Source organism: Cryptococcus depauperatus, chromosome 7, assembly GCF_001720195.1.
Source record: "Cryptococcus depauperatus CBS 7841 chromosome 7, complete sequence".
Taxonomy (NCBI): domain Eukaryota; kingdom Fungi; phylum Basidiomycota; class Tremellomycetes; order Tremellales; family Cryptococcaceae; genus Cryptococcus; species Cryptococcus depauperatus.
Window position 1 is genome coordinate 1,425,756 of NC_089474.1, and position 24,230 is coordinate 1,449,985.

General features: G+C 45.7%; 7 protein-coding genes across 7 annotated transcripts; 1 reads left to right on the top strand and 6 right to left on the bottom strand.

Annotated features, from left to right (window-relative positions):
- Nucleotides 1-351: 351 nt before the first annotated feature.
- Nucleotides 352-1,908, bottom strand: L203_105886 (uncharacterized protein; the record flags this gene model as incomplete). The annotated part of the gene is made up of 4 exons (XM_066215248.1): nucleotides 352-387; nucleotides 441-736; nucleotides 788-846; nucleotides 899-1,908. 4 exons carry the CDS (start codon nucleotides 1,906-1,908, stop codon nucleotides 352-354), a joined length of 1,401 nt encoding a protein of 466 aa, XP_066071345.1.
- A 790-nt stretch (nucleotides 1,909-2,698) lies between these two features.
- Nucleotides 2,699-6,204, bottom strand: L203_105887 (uncharacterized protein; the record flags this gene model as incomplete). Its single annotated transcript, XM_066215249.1, has 5 exons — nucleotides 2,699-2,901; nucleotides 2,963-4,084; nucleotides 4,158-4,238; nucleotides 4,291-5,517; nucleotides 5,595-6,204. 5 exons carry the CDS (start codon nucleotides 6,202-6,204, stop codon nucleotides 2,699-2,701), a joined length of 3,243 nt encoding a protein of 1,080 aa, XP_066071346.1.
- A 2,553-nt stretch (nucleotides 6,205-8,757) lies between these two features.
- Nucleotides 8,758-9,649, top strand: L203_105889 (uncharacterized protein; the record flags this gene model as incomplete). The annotated part of the gene is made up of 2 exons (XM_066215250.1): nucleotides 8,758-9,225; nucleotides 9,281-9,649. 2 exons carry the CDS (start codon nucleotides 8,758-8,760, stop codon nucleotides 9,647-9,649), a joined length of 837 nt encoding a protein of 278 aa, XP_066071347.1.
- A 793-nt stretch (nucleotides 9,650-10,442) lies between these two features.
- Nucleotides 10,443-11,520, bottom strand: L203_105890 (uncharacterized protein; the record flags this gene model as incomplete). The annotated part of the gene is made up of 4 exons (XM_066215251.1): nucleotides 10,443-10,795; nucleotides 10,846-10,880; nucleotides 10,944-11,034; nucleotides 11,472-11,520. 4 exons carry the CDS (start codon nucleotides 11,518-11,520, stop codon nucleotides 10,443-10,445), a joined length of 528 nt encoding a protein of 175 aa, XP_066071348.1.
- A 447-nt stretch (nucleotides 11,521-11,967) lies between these two features.
- On the bottom strand, nucleotides 11,968-13,500 carry L203_105891 (uncharacterized protein; the record flags this gene model as incomplete). The annotated part of the gene is made up of 2 exons (XM_066215252.1): nucleotides 11,968-12,429; nucleotides 12,472-13,500. 2 exons carry the CDS (start codon nucleotides 13,498-13,500, stop codon nucleotides 11,968-11,970), a joined length of 1,491 nt encoding a protein of 496 aa, XP_066071349.1.
- Nucleotides 13,501-15,755: 2,255 nt separating this feature from the next.
- On the bottom strand, nucleotides 15,756-16,229 carry L203_105892 (uncharacterized protein; the record flags this gene model as incomplete). The annotated part of the gene is made up of 1 exon (XM_066215253.1): nucleotides 15,756-16,229. The coding sequence occupies one exon, from the start codon at nucleotides 16,227-16,229 to the stop codon at nucleotides 15,756-15,758; it is 474 nt and encodes a 157-aa protein (XP_066071350.1).
- Nucleotides 16,230-16,967: 738 nt separating this feature from the next.
- On the bottom strand, nucleotides 16,968-23,569 carry L203_105893 (uncharacterized protein; the record flags this gene model as incomplete). Its single annotated transcript, XM_066215254.1, has 32 exons — nucleotides 16,968-17,074; nucleotides 17,142-17,185; nucleotides 17,245-17,337; nucleotides 17,402-17,423; nucleotides 17,484-17,573; nucleotides 17,640-17,753; nucleotides 17,816-17,929; nucleotides 17,998-18,112; nucleotides 18,173-18,321; nucleotides 18,377-18,420; nucleotides 18,476-18,503; nucleotides 18,577-18,714; nucleotides 18,766-18,848; nucleotides 18,909-19,013; nucleotides 19,078-19,133; nucleotides 19,197-19,243; nucleotides 19,304-19,318; nucleotides 19,395-20,226; nucleotides 20,286-20,603; nucleotides 20,660-20,946; nucleotides 21,001-21,017; nucleotides 21,080-21,229; nucleotides 21,286-21,347; nucleotides 21,397-21,479; nucleotides 21,544-21,657; nucleotides 21,714-21,897; nucleotides 21,955-22,009; nucleotides 22,091-22,112; nucleotides 22,208-22,360; nucleotides 22,425-22,638; nucleotides 22,698-23,222; nucleotides 23,282-23,569. The coding sequence occupies 32 exons, from the start codon at nucleotides 23,567-23,569 to the stop codon at nucleotides 16,968-16,970; spliced, it is 4,668 nt and encodes a 1,555-aa protein (XP_066071351.1).
- Nucleotides 23,570-24,230: the final 661 nt, after the last annotated feature.

The window sequence follows — 24,230 nt, forward strand, 5'->3', positions numbered from 1 at the left end:
AGCTTACAACCTTGAAATTGATTGCAATTGATACCTATTTGTTATCTAACCTAGTTTATTGAGTAAAAAAAAATGACGAAACCGTTTCACATGATTCCGTTCATCATGAGCGTAGGAGATTCACCCTTCGCACCCATTTCATTTCTAAGACAAACATGGAGTATAACTCAGTTTCATTGTAAGTTGGAAAACTAAATACATTGCATGCCGTTCCTTGAGTCTTGACTCAAGCTTGCAGACGTTCAGAGTCTTGACATAGTAAATGAAACGCTCAAAGAAGCAAGAGTGCATCGATAAGCAAGGGAAAACGAGAGCAATGAATGAATGAGGTTGAGGCCATTGAAATAGACTCTAGCGGCCTTCAAATGATTGAAGATAGTCAGAAAGCTGATTGGTCCATTCAGCACACAAGATAATAACAGAAAAGGAATGAATCTGACCTTAAGGGCACCTTGCCTAATTTGATCACCAAATTCTCTAACATTTGGATCTCCCAAAACTCGATCTGCCATATCCCTTAGCCCTCTCTCGAGATTCGCAACAACATCCTCTCCATCGCCCCCGCCATAAGTGTCTTGGGCACCATCGCCAGAAGGATTATCATCTTCAGGCCGGCCGAAATAAGCATTGGAAGAGATGGCGGTGGCGCCTTGAAAATCGCGGAGTCGGGTTTGAGCCGCGGCGGTGGCAGAGGGGTCATATGTACCACGTCCGAAATACATATCGGAGGAGATTGCTGTTTGAGGCATCAGAGGAGGATGTTTGGGAGCTCATTTATTTTACTGACCTTTTTGGTTGCCAAACTTTTCCCTGGCAACGTGGACGTCGTCAGCTTGCTCAGTGCGCCTAACATTACATTGTAAGCCTTAATTCCACAGCATATAATTAAAGGGCTTACGTCTTACTAGTACTGGGCGCTGCAACTCCATGAACCTGTCCAAAACCCAACCTGACTGGTGCAGGAACATTTACAACAGATTTCTTAGATTCATTTGCAGAGGTACCTGATCCGCTAGAAGTCATCACTGCCTCAGCTTTAATTTTTCTAGCTTCTTCAGCTTCTTTTTCACGCTGAGCCTTTTTTTCTTCTTCCTCCTTTTGACGTTCATATCCAAGCTTCTTAATTCGTTCTTCCTCTGCGATTGCGGCGCTTTGAGCAGCCTCAAAATCGATTGGAGTGGGAGCCTTTTTAGCACCAAGCTTAGAAGCCCCAAGCTTAGACGGCTTAGACACAGCGGTAGTGGCGTTACTAGAGGGGGCGGAAGAAAGACGAGAAACGCTGGCAGGGCGTGTAGAGGGTGCAGAGGGACGTAGTGTTGAGGAAGTGACTGTCCTCGAGGCGGGTCGAAGACCTGGCGCAGAGGCAGGAGCGGCGGCGGCTTCGGAAGCGGGCGAGGAAGATTTTGAAGCTGGTGTCTTGTCCCAAGAGGAGAAAAAGTCATCGTCCTGAGCTGGCTTTGAAGGCGAAGCAAGGGGGGTGAGCTCAAGTCCGTCAATGTGTATACCCTGTGGATGTCTTTCTATATCCTTTTTCACTCTACGCACGAGCTCTTCCTTATACAACCCGGCTGCCTTGCTGGTATACCTCGTACGGGCATCACTGCTTACAGGTGGAAGTAAATTGCTTCCACCATTCTTGCTGAAAAACTCCGTAAGGCTCTGATTCCCTGCTACCTTGAGAGTGCGTAACTGTCCCAAAGACCACGAGTCGAGGTTTGTCGAGCGTACAAAGGATATATGTACACCGAGATTACGGTGCACCGAAGAACAGTCGAGACATAGATAAATGCCAAAGGTGACAGACGTCCATGTTGGATTCTTGGCGCCACAATCAAAACATTGCTTATTGGCCTTTTGCGACTTGAGATGAGCAAACGTTGCGACAGTTTGTGCTTTTGTTGGGTCCATCGTCAATGTGGAACGTTAAAAGTGAATAGGAAAGCTGGAATAGATAGAGTATATGTTATTTAGAACGCGATTTTCATATTTTATCCCTAGTTTCGGGGGACTTCAATCACCGAACCACCTTTTTTATAGTGTTTTGCTTTTACTTTTATTGTTTCTTTCCGTAACAACGACACGTCTACATTGAGCGATCACGTTGAAAGAACCTTGAATATAGCACACAAACCTGGAGACATTTTCTTATGCGACGAGTTCACACAAGCCCTGCGTCTTAGCAGATAGGGTGAAGGATCAGTTGATGGTATGGGAGCTGCTTCTGTCGCCACTAGCATAGACGACGGACCATATGAGATAAGAAATAGAGGCAATCAAAGCGGCGACAGTGCTAAAGATGACAGTGATGATGAGGACGCTCATTTTCTGCAGATAATACGTCCCCTTCTCATTGCTTGGACAATCGCCAAACGTATGATGGTAATCGGTCTGACTGTGACAAAACTATGAGAAGTTTTGCATTGAGCCCCACCAATGTCTTGGGAGACTGTTGGAACAGACGCTGCCGTCCTGCAGGATATCATTGCCTGTGATGTTCAGCGTTTGCACCCATCATAGGCTTGGACCAGCAATTCGATCCATTATACAGTTATAACTATCACCAGGTAATTTACTTATTTACCAAACCTAAATTCAACACATGTACGTCGTGACTATGATTACAATTACTTTGCAAAGATGGCGGCCGCTCTAATATCAAAACAACACTCCAAATGCTAACACTGACAGATGGTATACTCTATACACTCTTGCCCTCTGTTTGTTCCTCTGAACTAGCACTGACTGCTTCTTGCAGCCCAACAAAAGATCCTTGCAGTACTTCCTTTACTTCGATATATCCTGCGCCGGAACTTTGTCTGACTTTGGCAAGTGTTTGGCAAACAGCATGGGTCTGAGCAATGGCAGCTTCTAGATGAGAAAGAGGTTTTTTCCCACGTCGATCTAAGTTCAAAGACAGTCAGTACCATGAACCGACAGTAGAAGAATACGTTCAAACACTTACCACGGACGAACTTTATAATACCTTCACTCAACATCTCCCTCCATTCCCTCCACTTTTGCCCCTCTATGAATTCTCTCGGATCAGCAATAGCTCCAAATGACATTTGGAGATTTCTAGTTTCTGTTGAAGCGAATTTGCCTGACCTCATACGAGCGAACAAGGCTTTTCCGCGAGCAAGAAGAAGGTCGAGATGAGCCTCTTCTTCTTTCGCAACAGGAGGATCACTAGAATTTGTAGGGTTGAAAATTAAAGGCTCGAATACAATTGAGTTTGGTGTGGGGGCGTGATGCGTAGCGAGATGGAGAAAATCGAAAATCAATAGCCTACTAATCCACGGCTCTAATTCATTCTCCGTCATTTGGTCAGATGAGAGTGAAAGCTCTTTCCAAAGTCGCCAAGGTACTCCATGCTCAAAAGGTGACCTTAAAAGCTGGCTCATGAACTTCATAGCTTGTTCAACGCTCCCAAATGAGTCAACCTGATGTACATTGTCATCATAAGTCCACGGGTTGAACGTCGGTTGATTCTGAGTTCGCGTGATGAAAGACAAGGCAGACGGTGGCATTGGAGGAATCCAAGAACATTTGGAAAGTTGTTTAAGAAAAGACGACGTAGGTGTGACATGGCCGTTATGAAGAAGGTAGTCAAGCACAAATGCTGTCGTTGTTCGAGTAAGTGGATCGAGTGATGAGCTGATTGATGACAAAGGGGCTTTGTTCTTCGATCTATACTCGTTGAATGATTTGACCTCGTCCTTGACTGTCGGTGCGAAGTGTTCTTTTGTACTCTGTTTCTCCTTACTCTTATTCAAGTCACCGTTCTTCATTTCCATCTTTACATCCAAGTCTGATTGCATGTTTTGATCTTCTGGATCTCTGTTGAGTTTTCCTGTTAGTGATTGTGGAATTTGATCAACAAGCCTGACGATATCCATCTTTCTACTGTTGACAATTTCTGTTCCAATGCTTCGAACTTCGTTCCAAACTCTCTCTTTACCATCCCGAGCCACGCTGGAGATGTCAAACATAAATGGTCCCTTGAAGTTAAGAGCAACACTTTCTCCGGGCGAGCGAAGGCCTATCGCAGGATGCAGAAGGGTGGGCAGTTGCCACATGCGATAGCCTGAACAAAGAGGATTAGTAAAAACAGTTGCTAATGTAATTCTCAAGCAAAACAGCTTAAGACAACAACATACCCATCATTTTTCCGTTCTTGGTAAAGAAAGCTTTGGCGGGACGAAAAGTCCAATCAACGCCACATCCGACAGTGTCACCTTCTAATATACCATAAGATCATGCGCGGAAGACAAAACTATGAGCGTGACTTACCAGTCCAAGTTTCTGAAAAGATTTCGCCTGTGCCAGTTCCCGGGAAAAGTCGTCCATCGTCCGCATGCCATCCCCACGTGCCAGGTGTCCAACCAACCAATCTTCTCAAAGTCCTTCCTCTAGCCTGCTCTCTATTGCCGATTGTTTGGCTGTTTTCTGTTTGAAAAGCAAAAGAATTTTCCATCCATCCTATGCTGATAAAGCCTTCTTCGCCCTTTTGTAAGACCTTGATTTCATAGTAAAAAATAGGGCAGTCAGGAGGAATTGGAGAAGCGGAGAAGATAGACGTAGCATCCAGGTCAGAATGAGTGAGGTTGGGAGTGTAAGACGTAAATGTAACACATGGCCACAAGGATGATTGAGAATGGAGGTGTGGATTATAAGACGAAAGGGATAAATGTGATTTTGGCGGTAACGGTAAAAAGCTCTCTGGTAATGCAGCTTCTTTAGGCAAAGTGGTATAAGAGAGATATGCAGGGCGATTCTGACAATACTCTTGTTTTTTCTCCCTTTGTGTGTTTTTAGCATGAGGGCTACTGAGCTTGGCCTTCTTTTGAGGCAACAAAGATGAAGATTCAGGCCTTGGTCTTCGGGTGCCCCTAGAGCTTACTATCAGAGGTGCTGGAACAGAGTCGGTGATATTGGTAGGCGGTAAACCCAACGATCTTTCTCTTCGTTCTCTCAAGCGCAAATGAGAGGGTTGAGAGGCGGCTGTTCGTCGAGAACTTCCTGTCGTATCAACCAGGTGTGTTTGAGCCTGAGTCTGAGGACGAGACACAGACCGACGCCGATTGTTTCCTCCTCTGTGTAAATTTGCTCCTGCTTCTTGTTGTCCTCCTCCATCAACACTGAGTTGTACCCGCCCGACTCTAAACCACCCATTGCCTTCATCTTCCACATTCATACTCATCTCCATCGCATTGTCTTCCTCCTCAGACTCCTCTACAGGCATCCAGTCTGTTTCAGGGACTATATCCGGTATCTCCACCTCTGTCGCCCACCCAGTATGGTCATCTCCATCCGTGCCATCATCTGAAGGCGAGATGCCGGAAAATATGGTCTCTGGAAAAGGTGTTGGCAGATTGTTTGAGCCAGAAACGTCGTTGGTAGCAGTGTCACGTGACTGTGAGGAGTTTGCGTTTGTGAATGGGAGAGCTGCCGACGACGGGTTAGGAAGTGACCGCAGAAACGAAGTAGTCGGCCTTGGCAACGCCGTTGGCTGGCGCACTGTCATTCCTTGAGCATTTTCCCTTCCGCGGCGTGTGTCTAGATTATCAGCAACACTTCATCCGTTACCCACTCACTTTCGATATCGTTTATCAACCTGCTCAACACGTTAAAACCACCCACCGAATCCCTCCGTCTTGCGCTCGTCCCATTTACCGTTGGCCTGGACTGGTTGGCGGGTCTTGCTGAAGGCGCAGAAGACGGTCGGACATTGCTCAGCATCTCGTCCAGCGTAAATTGGTTCCGTGGTTCACGTTCACTTGTCCGTTGCTCCGGCGGCATCCGTCTTACGCGGGTAGGCGACGGCGTAGGCGGACTATGGGCATTAGGGCCCCTCGCGCTGATGTGAGTTGGCGTCGCCATTCGTGCGCCGTTGTTCACTGACAAGAGACGGTTTGAACGAGAAGTATTGGGAGTTGTGATAATGTTGGATCCGTAGGGAGGATTGCCACCTACCGCCGAGCTATTTGCTACTACGCTTCGTATAGTGGTCGTTGGTGGAACTGGATTGAGGTCATCGAGATTATCTTGACGGTCTACGTCTTGGTCTCCCCACACGTGGTTTTCTTGGGTCGGGTCTAAGCCCAGACTTTGGTTTGCGGTGCGACGGAGGACAGCGGCATAGGTGGTGGTGGGCGCCGTTGGTTGGGATGGTGTCAGCGACGACCGTCCTGCTTGTTCTGACATTTTTTTTTCGTGGAGGAGAGCGCTTTGAAGGAGGGAAAAGCGATGAAGGAGTAAATATAGAGAAAGGAAACACGGAGTTTGGGTTATCTCCGTGTTATAGTCTATGACGTTTGTACTATAAATAAGGTAATTTGCTATTTCACTTTATCATTACCATTTAACAATGTTTTTATACAATGTCCACGCTCCGCTCAAGACTTTCGCGCTCGTTGGGAAAGGCAAGTGAGTCTTACTATGCGCTGTTGCTGACTTGAGACAGACGGCGAGTCCCGTCGTGAGCTCTTTGAGCGAATATGCGCCAAGTCAGATATCCCCCAGCAGGAGAGGGCGGGTACGTGTCTAGTATACGAGTTTGAAGGCGAACGATGGAGCTTGGATGATGGTGCGTCTGATGCATTGTGGTGCTTGCTGAATATGTCCAGACGACGACCTCCGTATTCTGCTCTCTCGATTTCCACCGACCACCACCCCTTCCGTCACATTGCATCTAAAACTGCCGCACTCTCGCCCAGCGGCAGACTTGCCGCGGGAAGAGAGCTCCTCTTTGCCAAACATCAAATCGAAAAAGAGGGGTACACCACGCAAAGAGGCAGATGTTAGCGGAGTTGTTCGTGATGGCTCTCCATCAGCTTCCAATATTGCTGGCCATGTAGGCACTCGAAATCTGCAGCCTGGTCAAGTAGCAGCTACACGCTCGGTCTCTGGCTTTTCTACAAGATCAGTAGCAAAAAGTTTTGTGTCTACCGTATCTCGGCATTCCAAGTGGGGCGACCCAAATTCTGAACCGCTGGGTGATGTAAAGCGGAGAGAATGGGAGGACTTTCATGCTTCGAATGGTGTCAGAACAGTCATGGGGAATGTAGCCGGAGTTCCTCACGGTATGCTTTATGGGATTTTTGGCCAAATTGTTGACATGCTTGTAGTGAGAATGCTTCTCAAATCGGGATATAAACATGTTTATATTTCCCGCAAGTTTGCTCTAAAGCACAAACTTATAGACAAGAAATCTCTCAAGTCTGGATATTCAGGACTTTTGTCAATCTCATCTATACCAATAACAGTAGGCTCCCGGACGACACTTCATCCGACGTATCTGAGTGAGGAGCCTCATTTCGATGTGGTGTTGGGTAGAGATTGGGTAGAAAAGATGGGTATAAAGTAAGCGTTACCTCTCTTCTCTCCACTGTTGTTGTCTGCGCCATGGCGTGATCAAAACTAATCAAGTTCTAGGATTGATCCATTAGATCCAACTCTCTTGATGTACATGGATACGGGAGAACCAATTCATTGCGAGACAGTCATTCTTCGAGACGAGAAGGGCAATGTCGTGACTATTACCTAGATCATGTAAATAACGCTGCCATGCGTTATGGAGGCGATATTAGGTTGAGAAGCGAGCACCTGATGCAAGGATCGCAAAACGATGAGTGGGTTACCGTTTGAACGAGATGAGAACTAGTATAGAAATCGAAAGCAACAGACGTTGACATCTATAGGCTCTTCCCTGTTCATTTTAGCAATCCAGAGTGGCTAGGTTGATGAGAGGAAAAAATCCATTTCTTTTTTCTATGACGATAGTATTTCATATCTGCTGCATATGAATACAAACATGTCGACTGGACAGAGTGCTTGGTACCCATGTTGTGAATTTTGGTGACTCTCTGATTGCCTCCAAAGAATATTACCTTGCTTCGCCCCTCAGCGACGCTTGATCAACGCCTCTCAGGACCTTTTGAGATAATCAACACAACATCGTTCCTATAAGTTGTCAAACTCGATTTTCCAGTTTCAATGGGTATTCACCCAGTTTTTCATGTAAGTCTCTTGAGCCTATGTGTTCGGGTCACCCCTCTCAGGCTCAGGACCTACCACTACCTATCAAAGTCCAAGGTGAGCAATGGTGGCTAGTAAATCGCAACTTGGACTCTCATGTCAACCCTGTCTCGAAGAAACACGACTACGTTGTCCAATGGAAAGATTTATCCTCTAAACACAATTCAAGGGAACCGAGGGAAGGCATTCATCTCACAACTGCTTTGAAGAAGTTCCAAAAGGAGAATAGGAATTCACATCACCATTTCCCATCGAGAAAAATTATTACGAATAAGAAACGTGTTGTTAATTCCAAGGGATCCAAGAGAGCCAAGAAAACCAGCTGAAACTATGGAGTCGAGGATTCAAGGGACCTCGCCCTTGGAAACGGAACTCCTGTCATGGACGATAAATTAGACGTCCTTTACCGATGTACACAATTAATGTTTTCCTTGCCGGATTCACTTTGTTTATTAAGTTGGTTTCCTTTGTATTTACTTTACACTTTGTACAGTTTTTAAGATATATAATGTAGAACATGCCCATAGTCTTCTCCTTGGAGATGAATCATACGTCGCAACCATAATCTCGAATTACTTTCAACTTCTCTTCCAATCCTTCGAATTCAGCCCTACCTTATCATTCTTTTACCGATAGTCTCAAGCCAGAGTCACTCTTCTTCTCTTCTACTCTATCTCTCGATCCATCTTGGCAATTACAGTACCAGTATCAGCGAAGAGTATGCTATTCACGAGTGTGCTATCCGCGAGTATGCTACTTGTCACCGGCACGCTGGCCAGCAGCCTTGGCTCGTCGCTGAATCATACCTCCGTCTGGAAGCCGCAGGTTGGGACACCGTGGCAGATCGTTTTGAACAAGGACGCTACCACCAAATCTTCCATACAAATCCTCCCGGACGTCAAGGTTTACGACCTAGACTTATTCGACAATGACGCTTCCACTTTTGCTAAATTGAAAGCAGACGGCATAAGACTAATCTGTTATTTCAGTGCTGGATCGTACGAAGACTGGCGCAGCGACAAAAAGGAATTTCTCGATACAGACATTGGCGCTCCTCTGGATGGCTGGCCGGGCGAGAACTGGCTCAAGACGTCTAGCTCCAATGTCCGACGGATTATGAGTAGCAGAATCCAGCTCGCAGCTACCAAAGGCTGCGACGCAATTGATGCTGATAACATCGACGGCTATGTAGGTACCGTGTGAAACAACGCTGGAGGTTCTAGAGCTGATGAATCAATGCCAGAACAATGACAACGGCCTGGGGCTCACCGAAGACGATGCAGTAGATTTTGTGCGGTTTCTCGCGGGAGAGGCTCTCTCTCACAACATGTCTTTCGGGCTGAAAAATGCTATCGAGATCGCTCCCAAGGTCTTAGACGTAACTGCGTTTGCCGTCAACGAGCAATGCGTCGAGCACAGCGAATGCGATGATCTGTCGGTATTTCTTAGGGCGAACAAAGCAGTGTTGCACATTGAGTATCCCAGAGAACCGGTTGACACTCGTTCAATTGCAGATTCGTGCCCGCACCTAGACACCGGTGCCAATTCTCATGGGCTCAGTACAGTTTTGAAGAGAATGAGCCTAGACAATTGGGTTAAGAATTGTCCTTAAACAGGAGGTGTATTCAATAAGGCTCCAGTATAGTTTCCTTGGGACAGGCGCAATACTTATTCAAGTATAGTACACCAGTTTTAGTTTTAGGCATGATGATGTAACATTTTTCTTGCTATAGCCCATAAAAGCTGATGGAAGGGAAGGAGACCACTAAGAACTCCAAAATCCCTTGGTACGAGGAAAGGTTGGCTGTTCTTGCCATTGCTGCTTTGCTGGTTGAGTTTGAGGTTCTGTGGTATACCATTCCCGACAACCTCCCTATAGCTAATCCATGTGAAGCAGAATCTAAAGTAACAGAATGTGCTTGTTATATGTGGTGGAATCTAGCGAACCAAAGGTTAACATGGTCACGCGATTCGGTATAACATTGTTCTTATTGTTTTAGTCATACCATTGTTCTCTTCATGCCTATTGTTTACATATACACATATATGTAGTGACTTACAGTAGTTCTGGTTTTCTCTTTGTCGTTTGAAGTGCGAAAGAGAATACCAGTGGCCTATTACAATTGCTCTACATTCCATCATATACCACCTACTTTTAACAATAGGGTGGTAATGATCACAAATGTAGCAGCATATTCCGAGACATACGATAACAAGAGAAAGAAGTCTCACAGCTGAAGCTGTTGATTTGCAGATTTTCAGAGATAATAAGATGTGTGTATATAGATACAACGATGAAATGTTCAAATTTTCCGCCTAGGGACACCATCTCGACACATTGTTCTCCGTCAAAGTCGTATCTAATCCGTTCCCTCGCAGATAATAGCAATCATCTACTGCTATGCTTATTTGCGATCGCAGATCCCAAGCAAAAGTGCTCCCACCACGGTGATCATGGGCGCATATCCCCAGTGGTTCCACTCTCCATGACCATTGGCCCAGCACACCATACCATCGACATAAGCCACTCCACTAGCGGCCAGCAGTGTCCACCCCAGTGATCGGCTGTTGTTGTAAGCGGCGGTGATGTATAGGGTCAGTCCCATAAACACGTCTCGGGCCCCATAGACGATCATCAAGCTGTCAATGATGGACTTCTCAGTCCGAGTTGTTGGGTAATCGAGTTCGAAGAAAGAGAGTGCGTTTTCGGGTCGGAGGATGGCGTTGATGCCGAACCCGATAAAGATGGTGCCAAAGGCTGTGCCCGCCAGGCGCAGGGTTGTTGATTGGGACAATGGTGCAGCGGACATCTTGAGTGAGGTAGAATTAAATCAAGCAAACGCCTGTGAGGTTCTGTCAGCGACTCTGCGACTCCGCGATGTGACGCAACATGACCTGTGATATACCTATATCCTACAGAAACTCCTGAAACCTTGAACAAGAAAAGAAACTGATAAGTAAACGAGGTTGAGGAGAAGAATGAAGAAGAAAGAAAATCTGAGATTGGGAATGGGTAAAGCCTCTCGATCACAGGTCAAGGGCGGCGCGTGTAACCCTGTCAAGCTGTGAGGCTGTGACTGTTTTTTTTTTGTTTCCGTCAACGACAGCGATCATTATTTTGCTTATGAATAGGGATTGGGTTTTCAGTCTCCGTGTCAGGATCTGGCCGAGCTGTTCATCACACTCTGGCTATCAAAGTAGAAAAATCGTGATCTATCTAGATCAGGTCACGTGAGTGTTGCACTCGTTCTTCTTTTAATTTCTACTTTGTCTATACTTTTACTCGTGCAACATATATATATATATATACATAGATAGATAAACTATCAAATCTTGTCAATCTTTCTAGTTGCTATCAATCCAGGCTATTCTGACTATCACAACGTTAGCCATTCAATCATTTGCAGCCGTCTCAATTAGAACTAAAGACTCACTCAAGGCAGAGGGATCGTTGAACCACATCTTTTTGGGCGTTACTCGCATTGCAAGAATCCTGCCCTCTCGTGCAAATACTTGAGATACTTATTGCAGTAACATTGTCCAGAGATAGCTCTGCTGGCAAAGAAACTCGTACTGCTGGAGATGGCTCAACAGCTCGTGTCGTGTTGAAGACGTCAACCCAGCTGGAAGCTGAAATGGCTTGGTAGACGATCATGCGCCAACGCTGCAGATTCTACTCGATTAGGTGCCAGTCTAGATAGGGCCTTTTTGACTATAAGCATGAAAGCGTTTTGATTGCATAATCATCACTGGTGAGCTAATGAGCATTACTAGAGCATCTACCTGAAGTGGACGCCTGTTACCAGTGAGATCACACCTGTATGAAAAGCCTGGCAAGCTACCCAGTATACCTGCAAGTCGGATACCAAAAATCTCTCAACCCTTCACAGTGGCACTAAAAAGCACTCCAGATCCAATGCTTCTCTTGATTCACTCTTTCCTAAATTCCGCAGCTGGAACACCCTTGTCGTGCGCCCAGAACAAACGATCCGGACCATCTCCCATCTTGAACTCTACTTTCCAGAGACTGGGTCCTCTGTTTGGTCCCATCCATCGACCTCGCCGGGATAGATCGTTACGCGGTTGGAGCCAGGTAAACACATCATCTTCATAATGGGTGAGACGGAACTTCTCCGAGTCAAGACCTTGGAGAGCCCAGTAAAGCTCGCCCTTCTCCACCGTCACAACAATCTTGAAGATGTGACTGGGTTCCCAGTATGTTCCGGCGTACGTCTTAAGCTCCCTCGATATGCCGTTCCGCGCTTGAAGCTCTTTGACAAGGTTGGGATACCATTCCAAATTCACTGCTGCTGACGTTTTACCAGCCGAGATATAGTCGTTCCGCTTCAACTGGGGAACCTCTAGGAATTCTTCAAGGACAAGCTGACCAACCTAATCAGGAACATCGTTGAGGGCATGCGCATTCGACAAGACGACAATCGCACTTTCTGTATCTGGCAAAAGCACAACAAGTGAGAGCGTGCCAGGTCCAGCTCCCTGGTGGAAGATGACCAAACGTGGTGGGACGCCTTTGCCAACTATAGGCATCCCATGTGGTATTAGAATAGGATTGAATCCAATATGGCCCATTCTTCCGGGAAGCTGGGCTCTAATCCAGCCGAAACAGTAGGATGATTCATTCCTCGAAGGCTGGTCCATGAACATCTTGGCAGACATCAACTGAGCAACCTGCTTTAACGGTAGCCCATCCGTCGAGGTCTTGCCAGTCGCCAACTGATCGTTAAAACACGTCATGAAAGCCTTGTATAGCTTCATGAGATCGCTGGAACAGGATCGCATCCCCCAACTCGATGCACCAAACCAATCGTCTCCAGCTTTAACGCAGGTAATAGGTGCAGCGGTCCCGTCATCGAGTGTGTTGTAGCACTTTCCGACGTTGTCGAGGTGTGAGGCAGGGGTCTTGAAAGAGGTGCGAGTCATACCGAGTGGATCAAGGATGCGACGCTGTACAAAATCAAAGAAAGACTCGCCGCTCAACCACTCAATCACCTTGCCCGCCAGCTCATACGGCAAATTATTGTACGCGAATTGACCACGGAATGGAAGCACGCGGGTTTGACTGTTGAGGTAGCGCATGGCGTCTTTTTCGCTGATGAGAACGTTGTTATCAGTGCCCATAAACAAACCATTGCCCTTTGACATGCCTGATCGATGACAGAGAAGGTCGGCGAGAGTCATGTGGTTTTGGAGAGTCTCATCGTTGATATCGAAAGACGGCAGAGCGTCCTTCACCAGCATGTCCCAACGAGCCTTTTTCTCCTCGACCAATATCCCGATGGCTGCGGAAGTGACAGCTTTTGTAAAGGAGCAGACTGGGAGAATGGTCTCCTCGGTCAGCGGGAGGCGTTGCTCCACATCGCGGTATCCGTGACTCGCAAAATAAACTGGACTCCCCTCGTGCATGACACTAAGTGAGAGGCCGGGAGTACCGCCGATGCGCATCAGCTCTTCAATCTTGGGACGAAGAGCATCTAGTCGGGAGGATAGATTCGCCATGGTGTCTGTAGTTTGACTGTGGCATGTGTCAGCTCAGCACTAGGATGAGAGGCCCAAAGAAGGAAAAGGCGTACAGAGCAAGTCAGGGGCCAGTATAGTGCACGTTAGACGAGGCTGCGATTGTTATAGAGGTGAAAACGGTCGTTGTCAAAATGAAAGATGGCTAAACGACATGCCTTTTTATATACCGTCTGTGGATTGGCACATTGACCGACTGAAGCCAAAGCTACCATGTCTTTCGACGACATCGAACAAAGTAAGCCACACTGTCGAAGTAAAGTGCGATGAATGGTGAAATAGAAATTCCTTTTTAATCCTTGATAGCTAACGGAACTATCATGTGTAAATAACAAGTCAGTGGTAATCTTTTATTTGTGCACACAACTGTTGCATTGTTACTTTACTTCTTTCATTGCGCAAGACTCTGAACTACATATACAAACAGCGGTATTGTCATTACCTTTTCCCTAGTGATGTATCTTAAGTCTCAAGCCTCAGACCTTACTTCATTACTACAACTCGTAATTCGCAGTCCTTCGTTCAAACTAATTACACTCGTATATCCTTCTATCCTTCCGTATTAATAGTGCTCAGCCAGAGACATCTTGCCCTTCTTCGTTAGGAATTTCCTCCAGTTGACCTACCCCTGACGCTCTTGGAACCGGTCTCGTCTTGGGTAAATTGCTCTTTTGTCTTGTGTCTCGGTGCTGTATCGCGCGCTTCTTGATGCACATCATGCCGTTCGTTGCGCTGTATCCGATAGTTTAACGTGCAGCAGCGTAGCCATGCTTCGGCGGTCGATGCATTTTTGGGTAATGGTAAGAGATGACTCAGATGTTCATGAAAATTGGCGTTGTCTGCCACAAGTCACCAACAAGGATGAAGAGCTGGCGGAGATTCGATGCAAGTCCACTGTGGACGGCGGCATCATGCAACTTTTGTACCACAATCGTTGCAACGTTGTAACAATATTACCAGCTCATCAGAAAACCAGATATCGGTGGCAGAATTATATCTATCTTTGCACCTCATCAACGTCTGCGTCAGTAGATTGGACATACTGTGAGACATGACTGTCACGCGATGTCGATACTTTCAGTCGCTCGGCTCTCGAAAATGCCATCCGACTCATGGAACAACTTTGCTACTCCAGACTTGAAAATGCACCCACTCACAACAAATCATTGACGGCACTCTTACTCATTTGTGATTTGTTTTAGCCATGGTAAACATACGGCGATATTAACGCTCGACTTTATCCATCAAGGAGGCGACAGTGCGTGGTCATACGTCCTATATATTGTCCGCCCACTCGTCAAACTCAAAGCGGATTAGCCAGGACGACTGCGGGGCGAAGACAATGATGAGGTCGACATGAATGAGGCTCTTCATGCTGGATTTTTAGCTTCCAGATCGAATGTCTGTATTTTATTTCTATTTGCAGATCGGTACTCATAATCTAACTTTCCTGCGCTTTGCTTTTCAACCAGAGATAGCTTCTTCATCAGGCCCAAAATGCTTTTCTCGCTCCAAAGCACCATACTCTTTCGGTCGCATATACATCTAGTCAGACTTTGGGCGATTGACATAAATATAATCCATGATTATGAGTTAACTAACAGAATCCATAATTCAACTTATAAGTGCAACTGTTGTCTGCTTCAACTGATAGTAGCTTACAGTACAGTTCATTCAACGATGCACAGATCCAATACTAACACATAGAAGTCACTGACATTTACTAGCTTGTTCTCCAGTGATGGGTCATACGTAAAGTCATACTATTAGGGATTGAGGTCGGATGGAACAGATCTTAGATAAGTTGAATGCCACAGAAGGCTTAGAGTAGTTGTAATCGAAAAAAATATAATCAAGACAAAGATTGACAAAGACTGGAAGGTGAGTGAGTAAAGGGATGTATCTGACTATGCGAACTTGGATGATGAAAGACTAGAACAAGAGTCAAGGTTGATGTACGATACATCACTGGAGAAAAGATTACAATAACAGAACAAGTATCTATGACAAGCTGGAAACGTACTTCCAGATATACAATTGTAATTATGACGGATTTGAATACTTGGGCATAGTTAGATAAATAAAATAGAAGCGGGACATACGTCCAATGTCCGTATTCATCACAACTCGATACTTGCAATCTTCTGATTCATGCCTAGTTCTGTGTGTAACAGAAACTCTTCTCAGCGGATTTTGGTCAGCTGCTCCAAGCTGAATTCGTCCCGTATTGACTGTGGTACAGCGACTCGCCCCCGTGGCGCTATTTTCATTCCATGCTTCACCCTCATAGTTATCAATGGAATGCCACTCGGTGGATTCACTTCGTATACAGAGTTGATGCGATAGGCAAAATCGTAGCTGACCCAATCAGCGTGCCGATTATTGAACTCCTTATTACCCAGTCCATCCTCGGGAAGAGGCTCATCACCGAGATTCCTCGTCACTGCTGGTTCGACTTCACAAACGTGGGTGACTGCCGAGTGAGGAGCAGTCCTGTAAAACCAGATTCGCTCGATGCCGGCCATATTGTATTTCCTGAATTCGTAAGTTTTCGTCCCGTCGATTATCTGCTGCATATACGGGTCGTTCATTGCGAGTATCATATCTGTCCTGCGACTGGATTGTGGACAATTCTGTGGAAGCGATGCGACCTGCATTTCGCGCTGTTTTTCTGGGCGCCTGGCTTGCCACGACCATGCACTGATTTCAGATGACATTCTTTTGGCGGATGGAAGAAAAGATCTACTCTTGAAAGCGAACAATTCACTCGATGGTAGTTTGTCTCAAGATCTTGTTGATTCTGAAAGCAGCAGTCACGATGAGGTGGAAAACGAAGATGATTTGACGATACAGGTTCAAGTAGCTTTATGAGGATTGATTCCGGGCGGACTTAAATTTATGTATTTCACCAAAACGCCTTGTAAATTGTCTTCTCATTCAAGAATCCTCTATCCATATCAATTTTTGAATGAAGTCAGTGGTGGCAGGACAACCTCAGCTTGCATGGTCAGATATCCCACCATAAAATAGATGCTAACTCTGCTTGACTGGTGTAATGGTTCTACCCCAAGATTGACGAGATTACAGCGACCATTAAACGCCTGTCGCCAGCTTCGTCATTGTCGTTCTGCTAAAAAATGTCATGAATAATAGCAATAATTAAAACCCACGCTCTGAACCAAAAGATCACAATAATGTAATCGAAGTTGCATTATTATTTATTGGCTATATTCCCTGTCATAATTCCAAGGTTATGATATTTCGTTACCGCTGAGTCTTAATTTCTCCTTTGTAGATGATCATTGATGTATCTTTATTTTTGATAATTATTCCTCTCCTTCCCGATTGCCTTCCACGACGGTTAATTCTTGACAATAAATATGGTCCGAAAGAGTTTAAATCCTAGCCATGGAAAGAAGACTGTCGAATTCTTCTTGGCCTTGAGCCATACACAACCCGTGGAAGGCGGATTGAGAATCCTGTATGAGGTGGCTGGGTTCACCTGAGAGCCCACAGCCCTTGCATCAGCATGGGATCTAGCTCTCAGCGTTCAGAAATCGTGTACATACCCGACTCTATTATCCTTCCTTTGTCTAAGACCAATACTTGGTCGCTTAGAAGATCCCGGTTAGTTAATTATCCTTATTTGCATGCTAAAGAGTAAAAACGTACTAACGCATGATAGTAGCAAGTCGGTGTGCGATGACCAGCATAGTGGTTCCAGCAAAACATTCTTTGATTGTAGCTGTTATCTTGGCATCCATCCTGTAAATGCCTTATCAGTCCTGTCACTCCGGGGGGGGGGGGGGCAAGAATGAAAACCACTTACTCGAAATCGACCGAAGAGGTGGCTATCATTGGACTATGTCAGACACTGTGCGACATGACTCGATTATCATTTTACTACTCACCCTCATCCATGACTAAAATTTTCGAGTTCTTTAACAAAGCCCTAGCAAGGCAAAGTAGCTGTCTTTGCCCCTGACTGAAATTTGCTCCTTCTGCGCTCACGTTGTTTATTCTCAGTAGGGAGTCGCACAGGTCAATGTCGCATGGAGATCACTCACCAATCGCCACATACGTATCAAGGTTTGCAAACGGATTTTTGTCCAGCTCCTCTCTCGTTAAATTATCGGAAAGAAGATGAACCCTTCTTAACGCCTCGTAAATTTCATAATCATCTGCATCCATATCAGCTTGATGGCGCCTGAATAATAAGATGAGGGCAGAGACTGTTGCTCACCTTTAGTACCTATCACATCTAGAGCCTCCCTCAGAGTTCCCGAACACAGTATGCCATCTTGAGCTACCATGTTCAACTTTCCTCTCAATTCGGGTAACGAAATCTTGGAAATGTCTATGAAGAAGGCAATTCTCAGCGACTGAATGCGCCTCCCTGATCTGTCAAGGTGTCCCTTCACTTACCAATTCCATCGATTTGTATTTGACCTTGGTGAGGTTCTACCGCCCGAAACAGGCTTAACGCAAGAGTGGATTTTCCGGACCCTGTGGATCCGACGAGCCCAACTCTCATTCCGGTCTGGAGAGATATTACAAATTGAGATCCACAGAGCTAATGTACTGGGTGAAAGAGACTCACCTTGATTGTGAAAGAAATATCATTGAGAACATCCGGAAGGTCAGCAGCGTATCTCACGCAAAGGCCATTGACTACAATCTCTCCATGGCTAGGCCATTGGTTTCCTGGAATGATACCTTCATCCGTCTCGTGATCCGGCATGGTGATATCTACGATGCATCTTTTGGTCAGATGATCTGGGGTCAGACAAAGTGACAAACTTACATTGATTGACACGTTCTGCGCTGACAAATGTCTGTTCAAGGTCACTGGTAATACAGAGTTAGAGCTTGACCAAGGTTGACCATATACAATGAGACTAACCTATAGAGCTCCATCAAACCAAAAAGACCTAAATCCAGAAGTAGTCAACATCAGCTGCGACAGCTATTTCTTTTAAACGCTCTAGAAGATTGGAACCATACCGTTGGAGACCATCATTGCAAAGCTTAGCACCACAGCAGCCTGGGCAGGATGGAGATCTTGTCTAACCAATATGAATCCAGTAGCGCTGACAGCTATACTAGCAATGGATCGGATCATTGCCCGGACCCAATTGTATACTGCATAAGGGTCATCAGCCATTTGTCTCACAGGACCGTTGCATTACGCACCTGCCCAATCCGCCGTCCACGCACCCCTTTCCATATTCACGAACGCCTTCATAGCTGCATTCATGAGCATATTTTGACCGAAGCTACAAATCGGTCGCTCATTTAAACCGCAATTCCTGAAGCAATGCTATGCAATCACTCACGCTCTTATCATGACTACCCCATCGATTGTCTCGTTGTAAAGAGAGTATAACGGAGAGCTAGCCCTGGATGTGAGGCGCCGAATATCTGCACGCAGTTTGTTCAGGCTATAAAGATAAAAATTACCGTTTGGATTTCTTGCTTTGTTGGTCCTTGTTTTGCAATACTTACTGTCCGCTGACCCAGAATAATGGTAGTCCGAAGATAAGAGAAATCAAAGCCACGGTCTGAATGATAATCATTTCTTCTTTCAGTCGATGAAAAACTCATTCGGAATTGGCTCAACTCACCGGAGCTTTCACGAAGACGACACCCGCAGATGTTGACAATGTAAGGACTAGGCATAGCATAGTGGTTACTTTCGGAGTCACCAAATTTGTCAATCAAAAAGACTTACCTGCCCAGGATGTTCCTATAAAAGAAAAAAAAAAAGACGTGGTTAGTATCTCCCATGTCTTGGGAGTGCCAGAGAACTGTGCAGTACTCACTCCCAAACGAATCAGCTGTGCTCGAGTCCAATCGGTACACATCTTGCCCAAAGATGTTCAGCAACCTCCCCTGTGGTGTTGTTTCGAAAAACTGGAGAGGGGCTTCAAATACACGTTTCAAAAGCATCTCGTGTATCTTTTTGCTTCCTGAACTATAGAATCCCACGTTGCGAATCCCGTAAAGCCAAATCCATTTAATCGATCCAAAAATAGTGGTAACTAATATAAGTAAAGCATAAATGCTTAGATAATGATCCAGATGGGCTGGATTCATATCCGAGGTCCAGTGTTCTAACCAAAACATTAGTGACATATTAGCAGCCTGATGGCCAATATAAAATCCGGCTAAGATCAACCAGAAATTAAGTCCACCCGCTGTACGAAAAATAAGCATATAGTGGCTTATAGCAACTCGACCGATAGACTTGTGCTCTTCTCGGTAGATATGTCTCGAGACGTGGCTCGATTCATCTCGTTCCTCGTAATGCCTATTGACCGCTTTTGGTGATCTCTGTTCCTCTTCGACCGGAGAGACTGGCTCGGGTATGGCAGTGAGCTCAGCAAGCTCAGCTTCGCTAGTCGGACAAGCTTGCTCGACTTGACCCTTTTTGTTGAGACAAATAAGGTAATTGGCCGCTGGAAGGATGAGATTAACGTGATGGCTGACCAGGACGACAGTACGATTCATGACGAGAGACCCTTTTAGACATTCAGCGTAAATGAACTGCGCGGTATGAGCATCGACTGCCGAAAGTATATCGTCAAGGTAAACGGTTCTTGCACGAGAATATAGGCACCTGGCAAGATTGACACGAGCTTTTTGACCTCCGCTCTACATAGTGATCCATCAGCGTCACTCTCGCGTACGTCAAGCCAAAAGTAGCCACATACAAGTGTGACGCCATGCTCTCCGACCTCAGTTAGATCACCGTCGTTGAAAACCTCTAAATCAGGAAGCAGAGCAGCTTGTCTCAAGGATTCACGATACCGGTCTCGCCACATCGGTTGCCCGAATAAAACGTTATCGCGAATGGTCCCATGTCGAATGAAGCTTTGTTGAGGGGCATAGGCAACGGAGTCGGTCAACCATTCGTCAGTCGTCCATTGTCTGTTGCGGTTGTCTGAATAAGCTGGAGTAGAATCAGGCAAAGAACGTGGAGCCACAACTCTGCCCTTTTCTACCTTGGCTTCACCAAGGAATGCTCGCAACTTTGGATCATACTGCTATCAACATTGCTTTCTTGGTTGTAGAATACATCACGTACCAGCAAACTTTTTCCTGTTCCTAAGGGTCCACATAGTAGAGTAAGCTTGCCTTCCGGGAGTTGAAAGTTCACGTCTTGCATCTTAAAAGTCTGAGTTGGGGATCCAGTCGTGTCTTCTTCGGCCGCGGGCCAGCTGATGGTCGCGTTTTCACAGACAATTGTTGCAGATGCAGTGGTCCATCTTTCCTTGTCGATTTCGGGCTGATTGAGATATTTACTCAACCTGTCCAGTGACACTTTGGTAGTGAGAAAGACCTGGACAATCTGAGGGAACGTTCCTAATCCATCTGTTTCGAGTATCAGCTACTGCTGAAAAACCAAGGAGCTAGGAGCTGGCCAACCTTTGACACGGTTGAAGCTACGAGATTCCAAAAGTCAGACAAATAAGTGTGTAGGAACTGGAGCTTTGAACTGACTCACATGTTACTAGCAACGAAAGCTGTGGCAGGATCCAGTGGTCTTCCCATGACTTTGGTATGAAAGAAAAAAGTGACTAAAATAGCGACCACTGGTAGCTGTTCCGCAAGTATGTTGAAACATGTCCCAAGAGTGAATCGCCATCTTTGCCACCTGCATACATGAGGAGAAATGTCAATGGACGATTCCATGATCCTCACTGGACTTACATGACTTCGCGCTCTCTCAGCAGTCTCACCTTTCTCATAAAGTAAGGTTCAAACGCGTTGAGCTATATACGCTCGTTAGTATTAGGTATGACGTGTACATAATGGACCTACTTTTATCACTTTGAATCCCAACAAGAACTCTTTCAAAGCGCCTGTGCGTGCATCTCTTGCACGAGCCCACTCCTTGTCACATCCTGCGGGTTCCGTTACCATCAGTTTGTGATATTCTAGAAGCTTCTAGAAGATTACGTCACACACTGTATATGAATTGTGAAATCAGATAAAAAGGAGGAGCACCGAGAGGTACACAGACGATACCTGCAAGTGCACTAACACCCAACATCGAGTAAAGCATGGCAGCCCCAATCAACACTGTGATCCCGGATGAGCTGCCACTCGCAGGAGAGGACATTTGTTCAGAGACCCACGCGTAACGATTCCATTGGTAAAATTCCATAGATGAGTGGCCATCCCCGCAATCGTGCCAGTGTCGATGGTGAGAAGGTTCATGACCTGACTTCTACCTCGGCCTTGGCTTTGTTTATCATCGTCTTTGACGTTGTGCGCTTCCGTAGCTTTCGCATCTGTCGTACGTAGAATTTTAGCAAAGAGCTAAAATGCACATTTCACTATCAGTCTCCGCAATACAATTTACGACAAGCTTCTCACCATCGAGGCGAGTGTCATCTTGATAGGCACATGGAGTAGATAATTCTCTCGAACCCTGTGGAATGACAATGAGCATCTGTTACTCTTCGTGCCACTCATTATCTGTACGGCAAATGGAGAGGAGGTGTACACTCACCCACAATAGGCGGATAGCAACGCTACAGACAGGCAACATACAATGGGTCAATGAAAGTCACTCATAGGCAAAAGACATTCTCCGTTGCCCGTTGCCCGTGCCAGTTCGGATGCTTACCTTCTACAGCTTGTCCAGCAAACATACCCCAACACATGAGATATGCATAGCTTTTGTCCGATCCATAGGGTTGGTTGAAAGACTGCAAGACCTCATGCAAAGCTGCAATTTGCAGAAAGCTGACAAAATTTCTAATTACCTCAAGAAAGAAGGCTTTGAAATCGGAAGGTCGTCAACTCAACACATTTCGTGATTTCATGCAGAAGGCTTCGCTCACTCAAAACGATGATGGTGCCTTTACCTGCCCACAAAGACTTGACCAGCATCCAGTTGGTCACTACTTCATGACAAGGATCGAGCTCTGAGTTCTTAGGTGAATCGGAGAAGGCATATTCGCGGATACCACTATTTCTGATGTGCTCCTCCATCACAGGCAAATCTGATTGCGATAAGCTATCCACTTTTATTGAAAGGCGAGCAAGCGGTGTCATCTAGTGACCCTCTTCAGTTCGACGACGGCTTGACCTTCTCAACATTGGAGAGCACTCACGAAGCACAAAGAAAGTAAGTTTAGCATTGACGAATTCCTGTAATCAAAGACGTTGCTTTGGTTCTCATCTCTGGCATATTGCTGTTCTTCTTGGCTTGAGAGTGTTGTAGCTGAACAACTCGAGAGCCCGTTATCCTCTTCAGCAGCCGTGAGCTTGATAATCATTGATTTGTCCTCTTTTTCCTCGTTCAACCCGAACCCAGTACCCAATTTTGGTGGAGGGCAATAGAGCTTTGGTCCTCTCCGCATGTCCCCTGCAGCAATCAGGGAGAGCAAAATGAAAACACTCCGAAGATGATGGATGATAGTCGAATGACGCGCAGAGAGACTGGGTGGTGAAAGGTGAGTGATGATTGTGTATGTTATGCCGGGTAAAAGATGAACGATGACTAATGCTATCAGAGTTAGGAAGAGGGTTGTACAGAAACGGCGATGTAGAGCAAGGTTGCGAATATTGGACGATTTAACTGTCTTGATTGAGATAGGATAAACGAGAGTGAAGAGATAAAAGAGGACTATTGCGCTCTGAAAGAACCATCAGCGAAATGGGCCTGTCCTGTTGCTTTTTCCAGTCAAGAGCTCACCATCACCAACACTCCAAGGACGTCGGCCCACATCTGTCCTTCTAAAGCCATCTGCCTCGTATCTCTCTCCGTCTTGTCCCCAAGAGCCTCTGAAAGCGACATGGTGAGATGTGAGACTTCCAATCCCAATGTGATGGGCAATACTATCCCCAGAATTGACTTGCATCTTTCGACATTCTTTGAGAAATCGCCCAGCTGGACAGGTCTATCTCGATCATGTTGGTTCGGATCGTCGAAAAAGCTTTTCTGTGAAAGTAGCGTATCTGTCTCAGAAGGACTTGAGGACATCTTGCGTGTGGGGCTTGGTGACTGATAGTAAAGGGCAGAGATAGAGATAAATCCTTGAAGAGAGATGAGGGAAAAAATTAGGTCGTGGAGCGTTTTATGTAATGAATATAAACCAACGGATGGGTTAATAATCCTTTCGACGATTAACAACTAACGGGACCATTCTTTTGTAGATGTAAAAGTCAACGGCAATCCTTTATCTGTATATACAACAACTTTCACTTGGCCATTTTACTTGGTTCATTGTGCACAGCTTAGGATTGCATATATATAGCTACCAATATTGTACTTATCACTTCCCTAGACATGTATCTGTCACGGTTAGGCGTGCCAGTTACTCCGCAAGCCTATCTTCTTCTGACATATTGTAAGTGCGTCAGCACTTTACACTGCCACTGGTAAAGACCGAAGGTAAGTCCGTCAACGAAGAACACAAGGATAAGGAAATAGATATATATATATATAGATCAACTGTAGAATACTTTTACTTTAGATACTTCATTTCATGCAATACCAGTGCTAGATTTGCTGTATCAGAACGCCTTTCATACATACTATTCACATAGTTATCATCTACAAAAGCCAGTGTGGCACGCCAGATGCCTTCACATATCTACGAGGTCACGTGATAACTTTACTCGCTCTGCTTCTTTTCTTTATC